At 44.1% G+C, this 16985-nt stretch overlaps 1 protein-coding gene across 17 annotated transcripts in view; it reads left to right on the forward strand.

Moving 5' to 3' along the window:
- The window catches only part of TRRAP (transformation/transcription domain associated protein), a 115551-nt gene that overhangs the window by 44791 nt on the left and 53775 nt on the right, over nt 1–16985 (forward strand). For 10 of the 17 annotated variants that reach the window (XM_072837005.1, XM_072837003.1, XM_072837012.1 and 7 more), the window contains 14 exons: nt 1546–1667; nt 1996–2166; nt 5709–5777; nt 8145–8198; nt 8330–8350; nt 10034–10153; nt 10384–10503; nt 10899–11063; nt 11158–11339; nt 11550–11748; nt 12159–12287; nt 14096–14362; nt 15591–15797; nt 16813–16971. In XM_072837005.1, coding sequence (XP_072693106.1) covers nt 1546–1667; nt 1996–2166; nt 5709–5777; nt 8145–8198; nt 8330–8350; nt 10034–10153; nt 10384–10503; nt 10899–11063; nt 11158–11339; nt 11550–11748; nt 12159–12287; nt 14096–14362; nt 15591–15797; nt 16813–16971 — 1985 coding nt within the window. The remainder of the gene's footprint in view (nt 1–1545; nt 1668–1995; nt 2167–5708; nt 5778–8144; nt 8199–8329; nt 8351–10033; nt 10154–10383; nt 10504–10898; nt 11064–11157; nt 11340–11549; nt 11749–12158; nt 12288–14095; nt 14363–15590; nt 15798–16812; nt 16972–16985) is intronic. The other 7 variants (XM_072837013.1, XM_072837019.1, XM_072837017.1 and 4 more) reach the window with 2 other exon arrangements.

A 16985-nucleotide genomic window follows, 5' to 3' on the forward strand; every position in this document is an offset into this window, starting at 1 on the left:
TGTTCTTTTTAAGGTGGGATAATCATGTTTGAGTATTTGTCAAACATATAATCTATTGACATTGTGAGATGTCAATAGATCATATAGATTGATAGGATTTAAACAATTGTTTATTCTTGTACACTATGCATTTTACTTTGTAGTAATTAACTCTTAATGCTATAGTTCTCTGATGAATCGAACGCTCTGGTTGAAGAGAGCAGTCGTAGCATTCATATATTGCCAGTTTCGCCCAAATCAGAGTATATAGGAAGATCTACTATAGCCTTCATAGGTTTTGCACATTGGTTTTGTAGCATTTGAGATTCTGTTGTCTTCAAGGCTTCATGAGCAACGTCAGCTACATTGTTGAATTTTTACTCACTTAGAAGCATCACACCACACCCCACCCACCCCGTCCCCACCACCCAACACACCTTTTTTTTTTTGGTAAATAAATACCCAGTACAAGTTTTTTTTTAGTTGACTTGGTCTCTTGCTTTCTCGGTATGTATGTATATATGTATGTATGTATTTATTTATTTATATTTTTAAAAGTCAATGATTTTTTTAAAATATTTTATTTATTCATGAGAGATACAGAGAGAGAGAGAGAGAGAGAGAGGCAGAGACACAGGCAGAGGGAGAAGCAGGCTCCATGCAGGGAGCCTGACATGGGAGAGAGGCAGAGACACAGGCAGAGGGAGAAGCAGGCTCCATGCAGGGAGCCTGACATGGGACTCGATCCCGGGACTCCAGGATCAGGCCCTGGGCTGAAGGCGGCGCTAAACCACTGAGCCACCAACAAGAAAGTCCTCTTTCTTGTTTTTTTATACTCTATATGAAATGTTGCCAGAATCTTCCTTGAGTTAGAGATAGAGGAGCTGAGAAGCAAGCCATAATACCTGCATGAGCATGGGGCCGAGGTTTGGAAGACATAGCAGGTGGGAGGGAGAGAGATGCTCGGCAGCCAAGTTTGACAGCTTCTTTCCTCTTGGGATACCTTTCTTCCAGTGCCTCTTGTGCAATCCTGTTGGCTAGTACAGGCGTTGCTCTTGGTCAGATGTTCTCTCTTGACTAACATATTCCCTTTTCTGAGAATATCTGTATTTTCAAAACCTTTAACTCCCCACGTGGGGAGAAGGCTGCCTGACATGGATAGTGGAAGAAAAGCCAGGCTGCATGTGTATTCCCTCATCACCAGAGTTCAAGGCCAGTTCAGTGTGTCTGCCCACAGCCCAGCTATCCTCTCACCCCTTGTGGGGATGTCTTGGGGAAAGGGTGTCAGTGGGCACCTCCACTTCCTCCCTCTGTCTATCTGGACAGGGTAATATTTACCATGGCTCTTCTGACAGGCTGTTGGCTCCCCTCTTAAATAACACTGACCATGTGAGTTAGAAGATCACATGGCATTCTTTGATCTTTTTCGAGGGCAGACACATGGGAAGTGGTTCAGTGATTCATACTTTGTGTTGTTTGGTAAGAGCCTTTAGACAAGGAAATTGTTTATATCTTTTTAAGGTTAATAATGAAATTGATTAACCTCATTGATTTCTCTTCCGAAAGATGCGCTTGCTGCCTGCAATTACCTTCCTCAGTCCAGGGAGAAGATTATTGCTGCACTCTTCAAGGCCCTGAATTCCACCAACAGTGAGCTGCAGGAGGCTGGGGAAGCCTGCATGAGAAAGGTGAGTGGGATGCACGTGTGTATGTGCGGGCGAGGGTCTGTCTTCAGCGCTCTTCCTGTTCACCTGGTTCATGCACCTGGAAGGCTGCCTCTTGTTAGTACACATTGGATTCCAGTAATGTCTCTATTTGTTTCCCAGTAACACTGAGCCTATTAAAATAGTGACAGTAATGACTAGTCTTCTTCATCATAAACTTTTAGAATGTGCTTGCCTAATATTTCATTTTCTCACGGAAAATAAAATCTTGCTGCTAGAGCTGAATGAGTTCATTCTGTTATAAAGTGTATTTTGTTGTCTATTTTTCTCCATAACCTTTCTTTTTAAATAGTTTTTGGAAGGTGCTACCATAGAAGTAGATCAAATACATACACATATGCGGCCTTTGTTGATGATGCTGGGGGATTATCGAAGCTTGACGCTGAACGTCGTGAATCGTCTGACTTCCGTTACCCGGCTTTTCCCAAACTCCTTCAATGATAAATTTTGTGATCAGATGATGGTAAGCCATATTACATTTAAACATACTCTGTATTCAACCTGAAATTTTAAGGGTCTTTTTTTTGGGGGGGGGTGGGCAGTAACATGGGGGTGGTTAAAATTCAGGAGGTGTGAAAGGGGTACTGTGAACGTCTCCTCCCATCCCTGTCTTCCAGCAGCCCATCTCCCCTTCCCGGGGATAGCCAGTGATAATGGTTTCCTGTATGTCTGTCTGAGATGTTTTACATTTATAGGAGGACATACATAATTCTTTTGTTTCCCTCAAAAGGCAGCACCATGTACACACGGGTCATATTCTTTCTATTTACTGCTCATTTCAGATCAGAACATGAAGTGCTTTTTCTTTTTTTAAAATTTTTCTAAGATTTTGTTTATTCATGAGAGACTCACAGAGAGAGAAAGGCAGAGACACAGGCAGAGGGAGAAGCAGGCTCCATGCAGGGAGCCTGATGCGGGACTCAATCCCAGAACTCTGGGATCATGTCCTGAACCAAAGGCTGATGCTCAACCGCTGAGCCACCTGTCTTCTGGCTATGTAATATTTCATTATGTGGACATGCCAGAATTCGCTTCACCATTCCCCCACTGACAAATGTCTAGATTGCTCCCAGTCTTTTGCTATTATAGACGTGATGTATTGAAAAACATGTAAGAACTTTAGGAGTTTTTTGGGTTTTTAAAATTACCAAGAAAATAATTATGCAAATAAAATACCTGTTAGACAGTGTTTAAATTTGAATATAAGCAGATGAAGGAGGTTCAGCTGTTAACTTTCTTCTGCATTCAGTTTTGCTTCCAGTAAGTAGACGTTCGTAAATAACTTAAGATTTCATGGTATGTTATTGTGGACGTGTACGTACTTCCCATGCTTCTGTTTCTCGGGTGGCCTTTGGCCATTTAGACATCTCAGGACACCAAAGATAGTTGGTTTTTTTTTTTTTTTTTGGTTTTGGTGCACCTTTACCCTAGCTGTAAGTGGGGGTGAGGTGACATATATAGATGTAGCGTATGTAGAGTTGCAGATATATGGATGTGTGGGGACCATACAGCTTTTTCTGTCACCTACTGCGTCTTCGTACCTGCAGATACCTGAAAAAGGAACAATGACTGGAACACCTGACTTGGAGTTGGTAGTATTACAGTTGGCCCTAAGAATTGTAGCTGATGCCCTATTAGAGTGTTATCGGGAAACAGTATTCCATGGGAGTAAATCTCCCGAATTGGAAGGCTCTTTCCTGTTTAACTTCTAGATGTGTATACACACCCTCCCTACCAGTGTATGTGCATGCGCACGTTAACAGACGTGATCACAGTAGGTGAGGTTGTATCACTTCCTAAGGAGAGCACATCAGATATGCATTTTATCCTCCATTCAGTGTGAGACCTGTGCATGTATGCCGACTATCCCAGTGTTGTCATGTTCATTTCTTCCCTCTCCGCTGTCTTTTTTCGCTGCCTTTGCATGCCTGCCAGAAGCGATGTGCTTGTGGCTAGTGGGTGGTTTTACCACCAGGCTGACCCTTGACGCTTGGCTGTGAGCTGAGAGTTATTCAGTGAATGGTATTAGAACAGATTCTGTAGAACAGTGTGAAGAGACTGCTGTACCACTTTACAATCCATAGTTTCTGACTTGGGGTAGGAGTCGTCTTCTCCCTAGAGTGAAGTTTGGGGGTTTATGTTTTTGATTTGTTCAGAGGATTTTTCCCTCCCTTCTTTGGCATGGTAGCTATTTTCAGAATGGTTAAAATTTCTCTAAATGTAGAGAATGTTGATGTTCTTGGATAAAGAAACTGAAGCTACCATTTGTCCAGCTGTGTTCCTCTGGCCCCCACCTTGCTAGAGTCCAGCCGAGGTCTCTGCCAACAGGGCATTTGCGTGTGTGGCATGGATGGGTCTTCTGATGTGTTCATGCCTGCTGCATTGCAGCAGGGGTGGTGCAGTGGTCAAACACACATTTGCCCTTTGAGTCCTGGTCTTCAGAGCTGTGCTCTATCTCTGAGCCTTTGTTTTCCCGAGTGTGATGGGCTTTCAAGGTTAGCAGCTCAACCCTTCAGCATAATTTTAAGAGCTGAGACACCCTACTCTGTAGAATGGGTATCCATGAACACAATCCTGAAAATTTGCCATTTTAAAAATTTGAACTGCTTGATATTTGACTTTGAAGTCTCTCATGTAGTTATTTGTGGTGGATAGCTCCTTCTTGAACTAAAAGTGAACTTATGTACAATTAGTGTATTTTTTTCCTTTGGGGAATCTGAAAACAGGATAGGTGATGCAGCTGGCTGCTTCCATTTCCTTTGGTTTTGTTCCTCTCTTATCTTTGGCAAAAGAGCTGTTGTAGTAAGGTCAGGTTTCATGAATGTAGATCTTGGCGATTAATATCTTTCCAGGAATTTTACTGGCAAATAGCTTAGTGTACTTAGTTTCTTTGAAAGCATATAGATTTTAGTGTTTCTCAGTGTGTGTTATTTGGAACACTGGCCCTATAGGTGTATTTAAGTCTAAGTGTATTTAAGTCATGTGTCCCCAAGTCTCTTTTACCATGGAGTCCTTTTAAAAACAACTAGTTAACTTCCTGCAGGGCTTCAGTGTTTGAAGAACAAGTCTGGACAGTGTGAGACAATGAAGATAGTTGTGTTATTTGGATAGTCTTGTGGTTTTACCTGTAGGCTCTGAGTGCCTATCTGCCAGGCTTTGCTGGACATCATGGCTGGGAGGCTGCCTGCTGCATGCCCCGGTCAGATCAGAGTTGCTTTGGGCTCAGGGATCTCTCTCCTCCATGGTCTTGGAGTAGAACACAGTCTTACCATGTTAACAGTTGCCCTTGTTCTGCACAGAAGGGAAGTGGTTCCTGTTTGCCCTAATTTGTACAGCCTCTGACCATGCTCATCTCACCTGCCCACCACCATTTCCTCCCACCCCATGCCCATTGCTCCTTAGCCATACATAGCAACCAGCCTTCTTGTTGGTGGACTCAGGGCCTTTGCCTTTCCTTTTCTCTGCCTGGTGTGCAAGACCCTCCTTGACCTTGACTGCCTTCTCCAGCTGATTCCTGTTCCTCTTTCATAACCTTTAGCATGACTGTTCCACAGCAGGCACCTGTGTCCTTTACCTGTTCTCCCCACTTGAACCTGAGGAACGAGGATAGGATGATGTCTGCCTGTCTTTCACTTCTCCACCCAGGTACCTAGCATGGTGCCCGGCTTCTACAGGCGCTCAATGAACAGGTGCAGCACCAAGTAACATGGTAATAAGAGGACAGCAGTAAGATGCTAGCACTAGAATGATCAGGTTTCAGGACTTTTTTTTTTTTTTTTTCTATCAGCATAAATTCAGCCTTTTGTTCATAGAACGTGACGCAGATGCTAGTTACCCTCCTCTCTAGAGCAGTGGTTGGGCTGTTTCAAATATGAACACTGCCATCCTACGTTAAATATAATGGAAATTAATGATTACATATGAATTTTCATGTAAGAATAGTGTGGAATCGAACTGATCCTCTGTGAGGGGAAAAGTGTCTAAGGATGTTGTTTTTCCCCACAGCAACATCTACGAAAGTGGATGGAAGTGGTGGTCCTCACCCACAAAGGGGGCCAGAGGAGCGACGGAAACGTGAGTGACTTGTTTGCTTCTGGGAAGGGCAGCCCTGCCGGGCACTGCTGCTGGCAATGTTAATATTGGAGCAGTGCTTTTAAGTAAAATACCGGTCAGAAACCCAGTTTATGTCATCATAGTCCGTGTAAAGTGTTGAACATCTTTTACCAGCATTACATTTTGCCTTTATTTTTCTTAATTCTTGAACATTTCTTTTTGTGTTTCTTTAAAATCTCCTTTGTTCACCTTAATATGACGTTTTTGTTGATGAGAATTCTGGGAAGCTTGAAATATTAGTATTTCAATTTTACTAGTTTTGCTATAAAGTACATTTTCTAGAGTGTTTTTGGCAGCTGCTGTCTGCATGGTGGTGCATTCCTCAGCTGTGGTTTCCCATTGCTTCCCATCATCACCGCCTCATGAAACTAAGTATAGATTTCAGGACTTCAGACACTGAGGATAGTGTAGCAAAGCATCACATAAATACCTGCATGTATGTTTACGGGTCTGAAGCCCCACCCCAACTGTTTGCCAAAAATCAAATGGCCAGTACTTCAAAAACACATTTTTTATGGGTTTAAGGGAAAACTACTTTAGTTCAATTTTTTTATGTGCCTGATGTTGGTCATTTTAAGATTTTGCTCTTAAAAATAATGGTTCTTGCTGTTTTGAATCTATTTTGTATAAGTTAATATTCCTTTAAAATACTTTTTAAGTTGATAACTGTTCTATCGGTAGGATCGTGTTTTCCCTAAGTTCCTGTTAAACCTGGTGAAATTGTATGGCAGTGTCCTAATAAGGGGATTCTATAGCTTTTCAGAGGCATAATCAACGTGGCTTTTTGTCTTCCTGTGCCTATTTGTTGGATGCTGTGTTTCATCCCAACTTGGATTTTTTTTTTTTTTTTGGCTTAATTATGCTTTGTTTTGACCATTCTGTGTCAAGGTGTTTTGTTTATGTAAGTCTCTATTCCTGCCGCTTCTAAACAGCCAACTAAGCAAAACTAAACCAGGATTTTAAACTTTTTTTTAGGAGTGTTATACCACCATGACCTCTTTGAAGGTTCGTTACTTATATACACAGGGAAAAATCAGGAACCTCTTTGTGGGGAAGAGCAGAGTGTATTTTAAAAGCCTAAACTTTTGGGAGTAGGTACAGGTGCCTCTGTGCTTTTCCTCCCCGTCTCATCCACTAGGTATTTTTGCTCTAAGTTTTATGTTTGTTTTATCTGTTAACTCTGCAACACACAGTTCTAGAATAAACATTTAACTCCTACGAGGCAGGTGAATTACTTCCATTAGATCAGGAAGATTCCATAAACTTGTATAGCAAGTTATTTGGAGGGCTCCTTGGATGGGGCAGGGGCAGTGGGCAGGAGACGGAGCTGTGGGTTTTAGAAAGTCCTCCCAACTCCTGCAGGAACATGTGGTGACCACCGTAGGAGTCTGCTCCTTGACCGGCCTGGAAACACCCAGCTCTGCAAGGATGGCCTCAGGCTGTGGTGTTTGGGGTCCAGGAGCAGCGTCCCCACCATTTCATCACCTCAGCCCAGGGCCAAGCTGCCTTTGTACTCTTGAGCTCTGATAATTTTTTATGGATGTTCAGAATTGAGTATGGATCTTACATCGTGTTTGTCCCCATTTGGTTGAATCCCCAAATAACATTACATAATTGAGAACCCATAACTGAAGACCTGTTAAATAGTTGACTATAATAAAACAAACACGGGGTTTTCTGTAATGCTGGGTACCGTGATGATCAGAGCTTTGCATGAGCACCATGTATAGGAAGGCTTGCCTGGTTCTGGCGTTAAACTCCCTTGGGAGGACTCAGGACCACATGTGCCAAGTCTGTGTGCATACACAGCTTCACTTCACAGAATAACCCAGATATCTGTGGGCGCAGCATGGCCTGTGGGTTCCTCTGGGTGTGGGGGCCTCACTCATGCCCAGTTGAGGGAGCTAAACCACCTGTACTCTTCTGACTTGTGCTGGGAGAGAGGAAGAGATTTTCTTTCATGTCAGCACTGCACATAAGGTCATAGCTTACTCGAAACAAAACCAGATTTTTAAATGCATTTGTTTACCACAAGGTCTGACAATTTCTCCCCCTGGGCAAGAATTCTGAAATTCCTGCGTTTTAAATTTTATTTAGGGAAGGGAGGTATTCTATCCTACACTGTCTGAAGGGCTCTGTTTTGACATCAGAAGGGTGGAAGGTGTATTTTTTTTGCTGTTGAGCATTTGTTAATTATTGTGTGTGCTTTTTGATAATTGTCTTTCCTGTCTTGTTTCCCCCAATAATCTTTACTGTGTATGAGTATATGGGAAGTTTTTATGTAAATAACATAAATAGAAAAAAGATGATTTTCCTCCCCATCCTCAGGAGAGCATTTCCGAGTGCGGGAGATGTTCCTTGTCTCCATTCTGTCAGTTTGAGGTGAGAACAACCCTATTAAAGTCAGTTTATGACTTGTACTGTGAAGAACAGTTTATCTTTTCTTTTCTTTTTCTTTTCTTTTTTACCTTTTTGTTGCCTTTTTTCATGCTGTAATTTTTGTTTTGGTTCAGCCTGCCATGGAAGGGGTAGAGGTGAGAATCTCAGTGGAGGCACAGGAGGGGGTGTTGTCGCATTTGGTTTTGCTGTGATTTGTGGTTCTGTGGTGGACAGAGTGCGTTGTGCCTTGGAGTGCAGTGAGCCGTATTGTCTGTCTGTGGCGGAGTTGTATTAGTACCATTGCTGTGAACTGTCCGGATGCCAAGCATGTTTCCTATTAGGATGTTTTAAAGCAAGATGCTAAGTTCTTTGGTTTCCTACATGTTAGAATTGCAAAATGTCAATACTGTCTAAGATTCACCTGGGTTTCGCTCTTCATCATGTTTGTACGAGCTCACACATCTAACAACCTTTTAGAAGGAAACCACACAAAGAATAGCATACCTGCTAGGAAATGGGAGGAGCTCATTTCACACTCGCAAGTGCCCACTTGCCTGGAGCTTAAAACCTCCTTGCCCCTCAGCGCCCAGGTCCCCCTGCACCTCTTGCTCACGCACACCACACCGATGTAGTCCCAGCGCTGGGACTTGGGACAGTCAAGCCCCGAGCTTTCCCTCTGCTGTAAAATGGGGATGATAACATTGTCAGTCTTGTCTTCCGGTGCTATCATGAAGACCAAAAGAAGTGGTTCCCTGACTGCACTTGTAAAACAAAAACCATAATACAGAAGTGTCATGATTAGCACATTGTAATTTCAGAATAGAGCTTGCTCTGTGTGAAGACCTGGAAATTCTGTAGAAAAGAACTCTACAGGAGAGGTGGGGTGACACCAAGCCATGTTTTCTCATTTCTTCCCCAGCTCAGTTTAGTCTTTTTCTCCGTAGAGGCTTTGGGGGAAATATGTTCAGATGTTCCTGGGATGTGGTCCCTTGTGACGAGTGTTCATCATCCCCATTTTACTGTCATTAGTGTGACGGACATCCTGTTACACACAAGGCAGGGGAGTACATCAGGGAGTCTTCCCTTCCATGGCCATGGCTCCGGCCATGTGGGATCTCTTTGAATGGCGGATACCACACAATGGGAACTGCCACTGAGAACAGAAAGTTGGAACAGGAGTGATTGACCACTGAGCTGTTAGCACCTTAAAAAGTGCAGAAATTTGGCACTTCACATTTTGGATATGATTCAGTAGAGCAATTTGTCAGCTTCATCTTTAGGCCTGATTGACAAATACTTCGTACCGTGGTCAGTCATTTATTTACATTCATGTTTAATTTTTCAGGATAAATACTTAAGGATTTTTTGAAGACTTTCTTTGTGCTAAGTTTTGAGGGCCAAAGGAGTCTGTACCCTCAGAACTTAGTATGTTGGGAAGACCCCATGATGTCACAACAAAGCGGGGGAACCGTAACACTCTGACAGCCACAGGCATGCTTGTTTCCTCCACTATAGGGGGCTAAGCATAGGCAACCCAGCAGTTCACTTCCAACATTTGTCCCTATTCTCGAAAACGGACACAGCACAGTCACAGGTGTACACAGCTCCCTCTGCCCTCTGTTGACAGATGAAATCTGAGTGCAGAGGGCAGTTAGTTTCCTTGGGCCACAGCAATAACCTGACATTGATAAATTGTGGCTTTTTACATGTTAATTCTTTGCTTCTGGTGGCTAGCCTTGTGAATGTAGCTAGACCATAGTAGGGTCTGTAGTAACATTGGTATCTCTAGCTGCTAAAATTAATTGGCCTGTTTTGTAATTTCTGGTTTTCTTCATTAGGAGATGAAAATTTGTTCGGCTATTATAAACCTTTTTCATCTGATCCCAGCTGCACCTCAAACTCTGGTCAAGCCTTTGTTAGAGGTGGTGATGAAAACAGAACGGGCTATGTTGATTGAGGTAATGATCAAACTTGGGGTTAATTCTGATTCTTCCTCCATCTGTTGGCTTGTTATGTTTTAGGTGGATTAATTTAACAGCATGAAGCATGTTTGATGTTAGCATTTGCTTATAGCTGTAGCACACTCTACTTACGAGAGGGAGAGATGCCTTCTCCTGCCACGGTAGGTCAATAGGCCAATGTAGCCTCAAACCCCAAGAACATGCCATTTTCTCCATGTGTTTTCTAGGCCGGCAGTCCCTTCAGAGAGCCTCTGATCAAGTTCTTGACACGGCACCCCTCACAGACGGTAGAGCTGTTCATGATGGAAGCCACCCTGAATGATCCCCAGTGGAGCAGAATGTTTATGGTAGGCACACGATGAGCTGCAGTCAGGTGTGCCTGCAGATTTGTGTCAGCTGGAGTGCTCTGAAATCTGAAATTCATACGTCACTGTTCAGTTCCCCAGCTGTATTTTTCTGTAATGTATCCGAGTGTTAGAAACATCATTGGTGTGTATGTGGAAAGTTTGAATGGAGGAATCCTTCTTTAGGATTTTGGTGGTGGTAACGAATGAGTTGCTGAGATAATGAAATCCGTAATCACAAAGTATTATTACTGCTAAGAAGCAGGTTTTTTTTTTTGTTTTTAAAGGGTGGTTATAGCGACTTTTTGGCTTGCCTAGAAAGACTTAGAAAGAACCTTAGGATTTGGCTTTTGTGGGTTTTGACTAGCTTAAAATAGCTTGTTTTGTTCTGTTTTCAGAGTTTTTTAAAACACAAAGATGCCAGACCTCTGCGAGATGTGCTGGCAGCTAACCCCAACAGGTTTATTACTCTGCTGCTGCCTGGTGGCACCCAGACTGCCGTGCGTCCCGGTTCGCCCAGCACCAGCACCATGCGCCTAGACCTTCAGTTTCAGGCCATCAAGGTAGCATCTCTTCTCTGAACAACTGAACTCTTCAGAGTTTAGGCAAGATGCATAGAGAATCCTGTCAGTTCCCTAACTGTCGCTTCTTTAACAGATCATAAGTATTATAGTTAAAAATGATGACTCCTGGCTGGCCAATCAACATTCTCTGGTGAGCCAGTTGAGACGCGTGTGGGTTAGTGAAACCTTTCAAGAAAGACACCGAAAGGAGAACATGGCTGCCACTAATTGGAAGGAACCCAAGCTGCTGGCCTACTGTCTGCTGAATTATTGCAAGTGGGTACCTCTGTTTGGCTTTACATTGAGTGAGTTATTCTATCCGGCAAGCTGAACTAGAGTCTCTATGGGAATTTGTGCTTAGCTGTGGTTCACTGGCCCCGTGCAGTTACACTTGTTAGAACCGATTGTGACTTTGAGCTGGTCAGAGCTCGCATGCAGTTCTAAAGCTGGCCCCAACTTAATCTGTCTTCTTGTTTGACCTTGCAGAAGGAATTATGGAGACATAGAATTGCTGTTCCAGCTGCTCCGGGCTTTCACTGGTCGTTTCCTCTGCAACATGACATTCTTGAAAGAGTATATGGAGGAAGAGATCCCCAAAAATTATAGCATTGCTCAAAAACGTGCCCTGTTTTTTCGCTTTGTGGACTTCAATGACCCCAACTTTGGAGATGAGCTGAAAGCTAAAGTGAGTCCCACCGTTAGGCGGCAGGAGCCATGGGCATTGGAACCAATTTCCTAGGGAATTGAGGGGACTGTCTGTTATGCTGTGTCTCATGGTTAGTTACATAACGTGGACTGTTCGAAGCATACAGCAGATCCGGAGTGAACCAGTGTTGAACACTAGTCTACTAGTGTCCTTGTTTTTAGAAAATGACTAATCTGACATGAGAAGACTAGACAGACTGACGTCACTTTTCCTCCTGTTTTCACCTACCTTTCCAGTCATCCACTTTAGTAAAAGGATGATTAGTCACACCCTTGACAAGATCTGGCATCACGGGTGCAACGTGACCCACTGATGCTCCTGCCTGCCTTAGTAAAGAAACGAAGAGCATAGCATTGCTTTTCTCCTTCATTTTAAAATTTTTTTTGTAGGTTTTGCAGCATATCTTGAATCCTGCTTTCTTATACAGCTTTGAGAAGGGTGAAGGAGAGCAGCTCTTAGGACCTCCCAATCCAGAAGGTGATAACCCGGAAAGCATCACCAGTGTGTTTATAACCAAGGTGACGTCACTAATACGTTGGCATGAAAAGTAACTTAGCAGATGAGTAACAGAATGCGTGCAAGTGTGTATGTGTGAGCGCATGTGTGTAATGGGTTCGTTGAAATAAACCTGTTGCCCTAAGGCTCTTATTTCTCATGATTGCATTAATTTATAGCAGAGCATTATAATTCTTACTGGTGCATTTTTAAAGGTAGCTTTACTTTAGGATGGATTGACTTTCCACACTAACAGGTTTCAATGAGAAACCAAATGTATGCCTGAACTGACGTAGATTCAAACTCATGTTATCAGAGTTACTTTGTAAAAACCCCTCTTGTTGGTCAAAGTTTTTGACGTACAGTTTCGTCCTTAGCTTTGCAAAGGAACATATTACAAGTCAGTGAGAACATCAGATCGGATCTGGTTGTCACCGTGATCTGCCTTGATCTTTTGTTGTCAAGTTCACGAAACCGTTGTGGTAGCAGTGGTGTCTAAAGTTACCTTAGGTGTTACAGTCTCTGTATTTTTATAGTAGCATTTCCAGAAAGGTTTTACTGGGTTGTGTGTTTCTTTGAGAAGTGCCTGCCTGGTGTTCCACACAGGGTCTGTCCTCTCCCATGCAGGTCAGGCCTTTGAACCTTGTTGGCAGGTGCTGTGTTTGCCTTGAGGTTGGTTGAGTGTTCTGTATACATGCTGTCTGCTGGGGTGCTGTGAGCCATGGGCATTCCTAAGGTGGTGTGCCGAGTGCGCATGAGCCCTTGGGAAGGAGTCGATTCCTTACCACTTCTGTCACTGTTTCATCCTGGGGTCCAGAGGAAGGGGACTGTTGTTCCACTTGGCAGTTTATTGGTCCTTGCATAGTCTTTGTCCCTTAACACAGGCTTTCCTCCTATTGTTTTCACCCTACCTCTGCCCTCTCTAGGAATGTGAGCTGAGCCCAAGGGGTCTTTTTCAGTCCTCTTACTGATAACTTGCTGTATTCTGGGCAACTAGATGGAGAGATGGTCACCCAGATGTGGCCCCTTCCCTTGTGCTGCCTTCTCTAGACCGTCTTTTGGGTCGGATGCTGCTAACGCGGCACAAGTAGGAGCTGGCATTTCAAGTGTTCGAGGAAGACAGAGGACACTGGGCAGGTGGGGGCCCCAGGGTGGGGCCATCGGGAGCAACAAATCCAGGAGAGAGGAGACTTGGGGGGCTAGAGGGACCCTGATGGAAACACAGTTATGGAGAAGACTTCAGCCTTTCAGAACTTTGTGGTAGACGGAAGTTGGTCTGGATGTCCACTTGAGTGAGGCAGTTGGTGCACCTGATTGAGTAGAGATACGTGGGGTGTTCCTTGGAGTGTGCCTTTTTTCTTATGTTCATAAAACACGGAAATCTATCAGATAGCTGATGTAGAAAACCGTAGCAGTTTCTTGAGAGATTTGTTTCCAGGTAGCATTTTCTGATCCTAATGCTGAAAAATCCGGACTAGATAATTAATAGCTGACTAGGAAAAAAATCTCAACTACTTGGAAATAAGAAACTCCATCCTGCAAACCACCTTGTATCAGAGGAGGCCCTCCTTGTCCCTCAAGTTCCTCCACTTCCTGCATTACAACTTCTAATTCTGCCCTTGGACACTGAAATAAGTTCATTGAATTTCTAATCCTACATGTAAAAGGAAAATTGATATGGCATCATTGCTTCCCTTGTTGTGAAACTTGATGTTATATATTGTGTGCGCACACGTGTGTGTGTTTTAAAAGTTTAAACTTGCATGATCCTTAGTAGGTAATGCAGTTCAGAACCAGAAGTGAGTTCCTTTTCTGCTTGTCTTTCCCACAGGTCCTGGACCCGGAGAAGCAGGCGGACATGCTGGACTCCCTGAGGATTTACCTCCTTCAGTACGCTACCCTGCTAGTGGAGCACGCCCCCCACCACATCCACGACAACAACAAGAATCGCAATAGCAAGCTGCGCCGCCTGATGACCTTTGCGTGGCCCTGCCTGCTCTCTAAGGCCTGTGTGGATCCGGCTTGCAAATACAGTGGGCACTTACTTCTGGCGCATATTATTGCCAAATTCGCCATACACAAGAAAATTGTTCTTCAGGTACCACACAGCTCCCTTCTACCCTCCTCATAGCCCCCGACACTCAGTGGTCTTGCACACATGTGCATGCTGCCCCCTCCTACAGTCGTGGCCTCCTTTCCTGTTGTCTTTCCCAGCACCATTAAAAATGCTTGTTTCTGACATCTTAAAAGCACTGTTGTGCTCACTTCAGCACATATACTTAAAAAAAACAAACAAACACTGTGAACTCTCCTGTGACTCTACATTCTCTCTTCCCTCCCCAATTGCCAGTCTGCTCTCCTGTTCTCTGCAGCCTTGCTGTTGAAACAACAAAATGTCTCCTTTGTCCACCTCATGCTCCTCTACACATTGCATTCTGTCTTCTTTTATCCTGGTCCATTGAAACCATTCTGGAAGCCCAGCTCCCTCTTTAGCTAAAGACACTCAACACTTTAGAACCTTCATCCTATTGACCCCCTCCCGACAAGGAACACATCTTCCCTGAGTCCCTCAGTGGTTTAGGCCTTGATGCCAGGCAGCCCTGGGTTTGAGTTTATTTTTTGCTGTCACAAGTTCTCATGACCCTGAATGAATAAATTATTTCTGTCTCTGTAAGAATTAAAGGTAATGATACAGTTCAGTGCTTAGTCGGTCTGTCCCATTAACATCTTATACATGATCGCCCTTCTCTGAGATCACATGATCAACCCCAGGCATGTCTCTTCTCCCAGCCAGAGACCCAGAGGCTATCAGTGACACCAGTTCCCCCCCAGTGTCCAGGCATGAGTGAGTCTTGGTGATTCCCCTCCACCCTCAACACCTGTCAGGTGGTCTTTGTGTCCTGTGACCTTACATCAGAATGTCACCTCTCACTTGCACTGTCCCAAGGGTGCCTCTGATGGCAGCCTCTTTTTCTCCATTTACCACACTGTATCCAGAAAGAAATGATCTCTGTGCTTCACCTGACTTCCCATGAGTCACACTAGCCTAAGTCCCTGTAGGGAGCTAGGTCTTACTCCTCTTTGTCTATTGTACCCTCGCCCAGCATGGGCACAGTGTGGGTGCTCAGTAGGAAGAGAATGTGAATGAGTTCATCACCCAAAACTTAACAAAGGAGAAAGCAACTATGTTCTTTCCTAATAAGACAGCCCTAAGGAATTTTGTAGAAATCATATTACAGAAGTGTCCTGCCTTGGTTCAGAGTGATTGGGTTCTTTGTTTCTCTGAGCCTTCATTTTCCTATATAAAACTGTCTTCCCGGTGTTAGGTTTTTCACAGTCTGCTCAAGGCCCATGCGATGGAAGCTCGAGCAATTGTCAGACAAGCGATGGCCATATTGACTCCAGCAGTGCCTGCCAGGATGGAGGACGGGCACCAGATGCTGACACACTGGACGAGGAAGATCATTGTGGAGGAGGGCCACACGGTCCCTCAGCTGGTTCATATCCTGCATCTGATCGTGCAGCATTTTAAGGTGTGTAGGAAGTACTGTAGATGGGGCTGGCTGCATGTTCAGGCATTTGCTTTGACTTTTCACTTCTCTCTAATGTTCTGCAATAATAAGGTGGCTGTTCGCCTTTTAGTAAAGGTATTTCTGGTCCGTTGATGAGCGTGTGTGTGTATGTGTGTGTGTGTGACTGTCAGTGTGGAAATGGCTCTGGTTTAGAGTAGTGTCCTAGGTTTCTGCTTTTGTCTAGGACTATATGTTTCATGTAAGTACTCAGGTAACAGTGAGTACCATTGATTTAATACTTTGAGAGGTAGTCACCGTTAACTCTAGGTCTTGGTAACATGGCTTGAAGAGTTGTGTCACCAGCACCTCCTTCTTTATAGCCAAATTCCCCACTTTGTTGGATTGATTCAAGTGTATTTCTTATAGATTTTATGTAGAGGAGAAAATTCTTTATAGCCAGCTCTTTTAGAATTGGAAGTTTGCCTCTTGGTATTGGCTGAATATCTGCAACATCAAGTCTGAAGTTAAGTACATGTTAGTAGCCTCACCTACCTAAAGAGAATTCAATATTGCAACTTTTTTTTTTTTAAGATTTTTAAATTTATTCATTTGAGAGAGAGAATGTACAAGCAGGGTCCTCAGAGGGAGAGGGAGAGGCTGACTCCCTTCTGAGCAGGGAGCCCAATGTGGGGCTCGATCCCAGGACCCTGATACCATGACCTTTGCTGAAGACACTTAGAAACTGGGCCACCCAGGCACCCCAACATTTCCCCAGTCTGTTAAGATGGTGCTAAAGGGCTGAAATCCAGTGTTCTGTTGAGATTCAGCGGGAGGCTGGGGGAGAGGGGTGATAAATACCCACACACATACAGAAAGTAACGAGAAATTTCCTAAGTCATGAGTCAGAATTTTTAAGCAGGAGTTTGGGTTGTGTGCATGTATATGCCTGTGCATGTGCGTGCGTGCGTGCATGTGTGTGTGTGTGTTGGGGTCATGGTGCAGCAGCACTGGTGTGATGCAGACCCCGTACCTGCAGGTGTACTACCCGGTGCGGCACCACTTGGTGCAGCACATGGTCAGCGCCATGCAGAGGCTAGGCTTCACACCCAGTGTCACCATCGAGCAGAGAAGGCTGGCTGTGGACCTGTCTGAAGTCGTCATCAAGTGGGAGTTGCAGAGGATCAAGGACCAGCAGGTAGGTCTGTCAGA

This window comes from Canis lupus, chromosome 8, assembly GCF_048164855.1.
Source record: "Canis lupus baileyi chromosome 8, mCanLup2.hap1, whole genome shotgun sequence".
Classification (NCBI taxonomy): domain Eukaryota; kingdom Metazoa; phylum Chordata; class Mammalia; order Carnivora; family Canidae; genus Canis; species Canis lupus.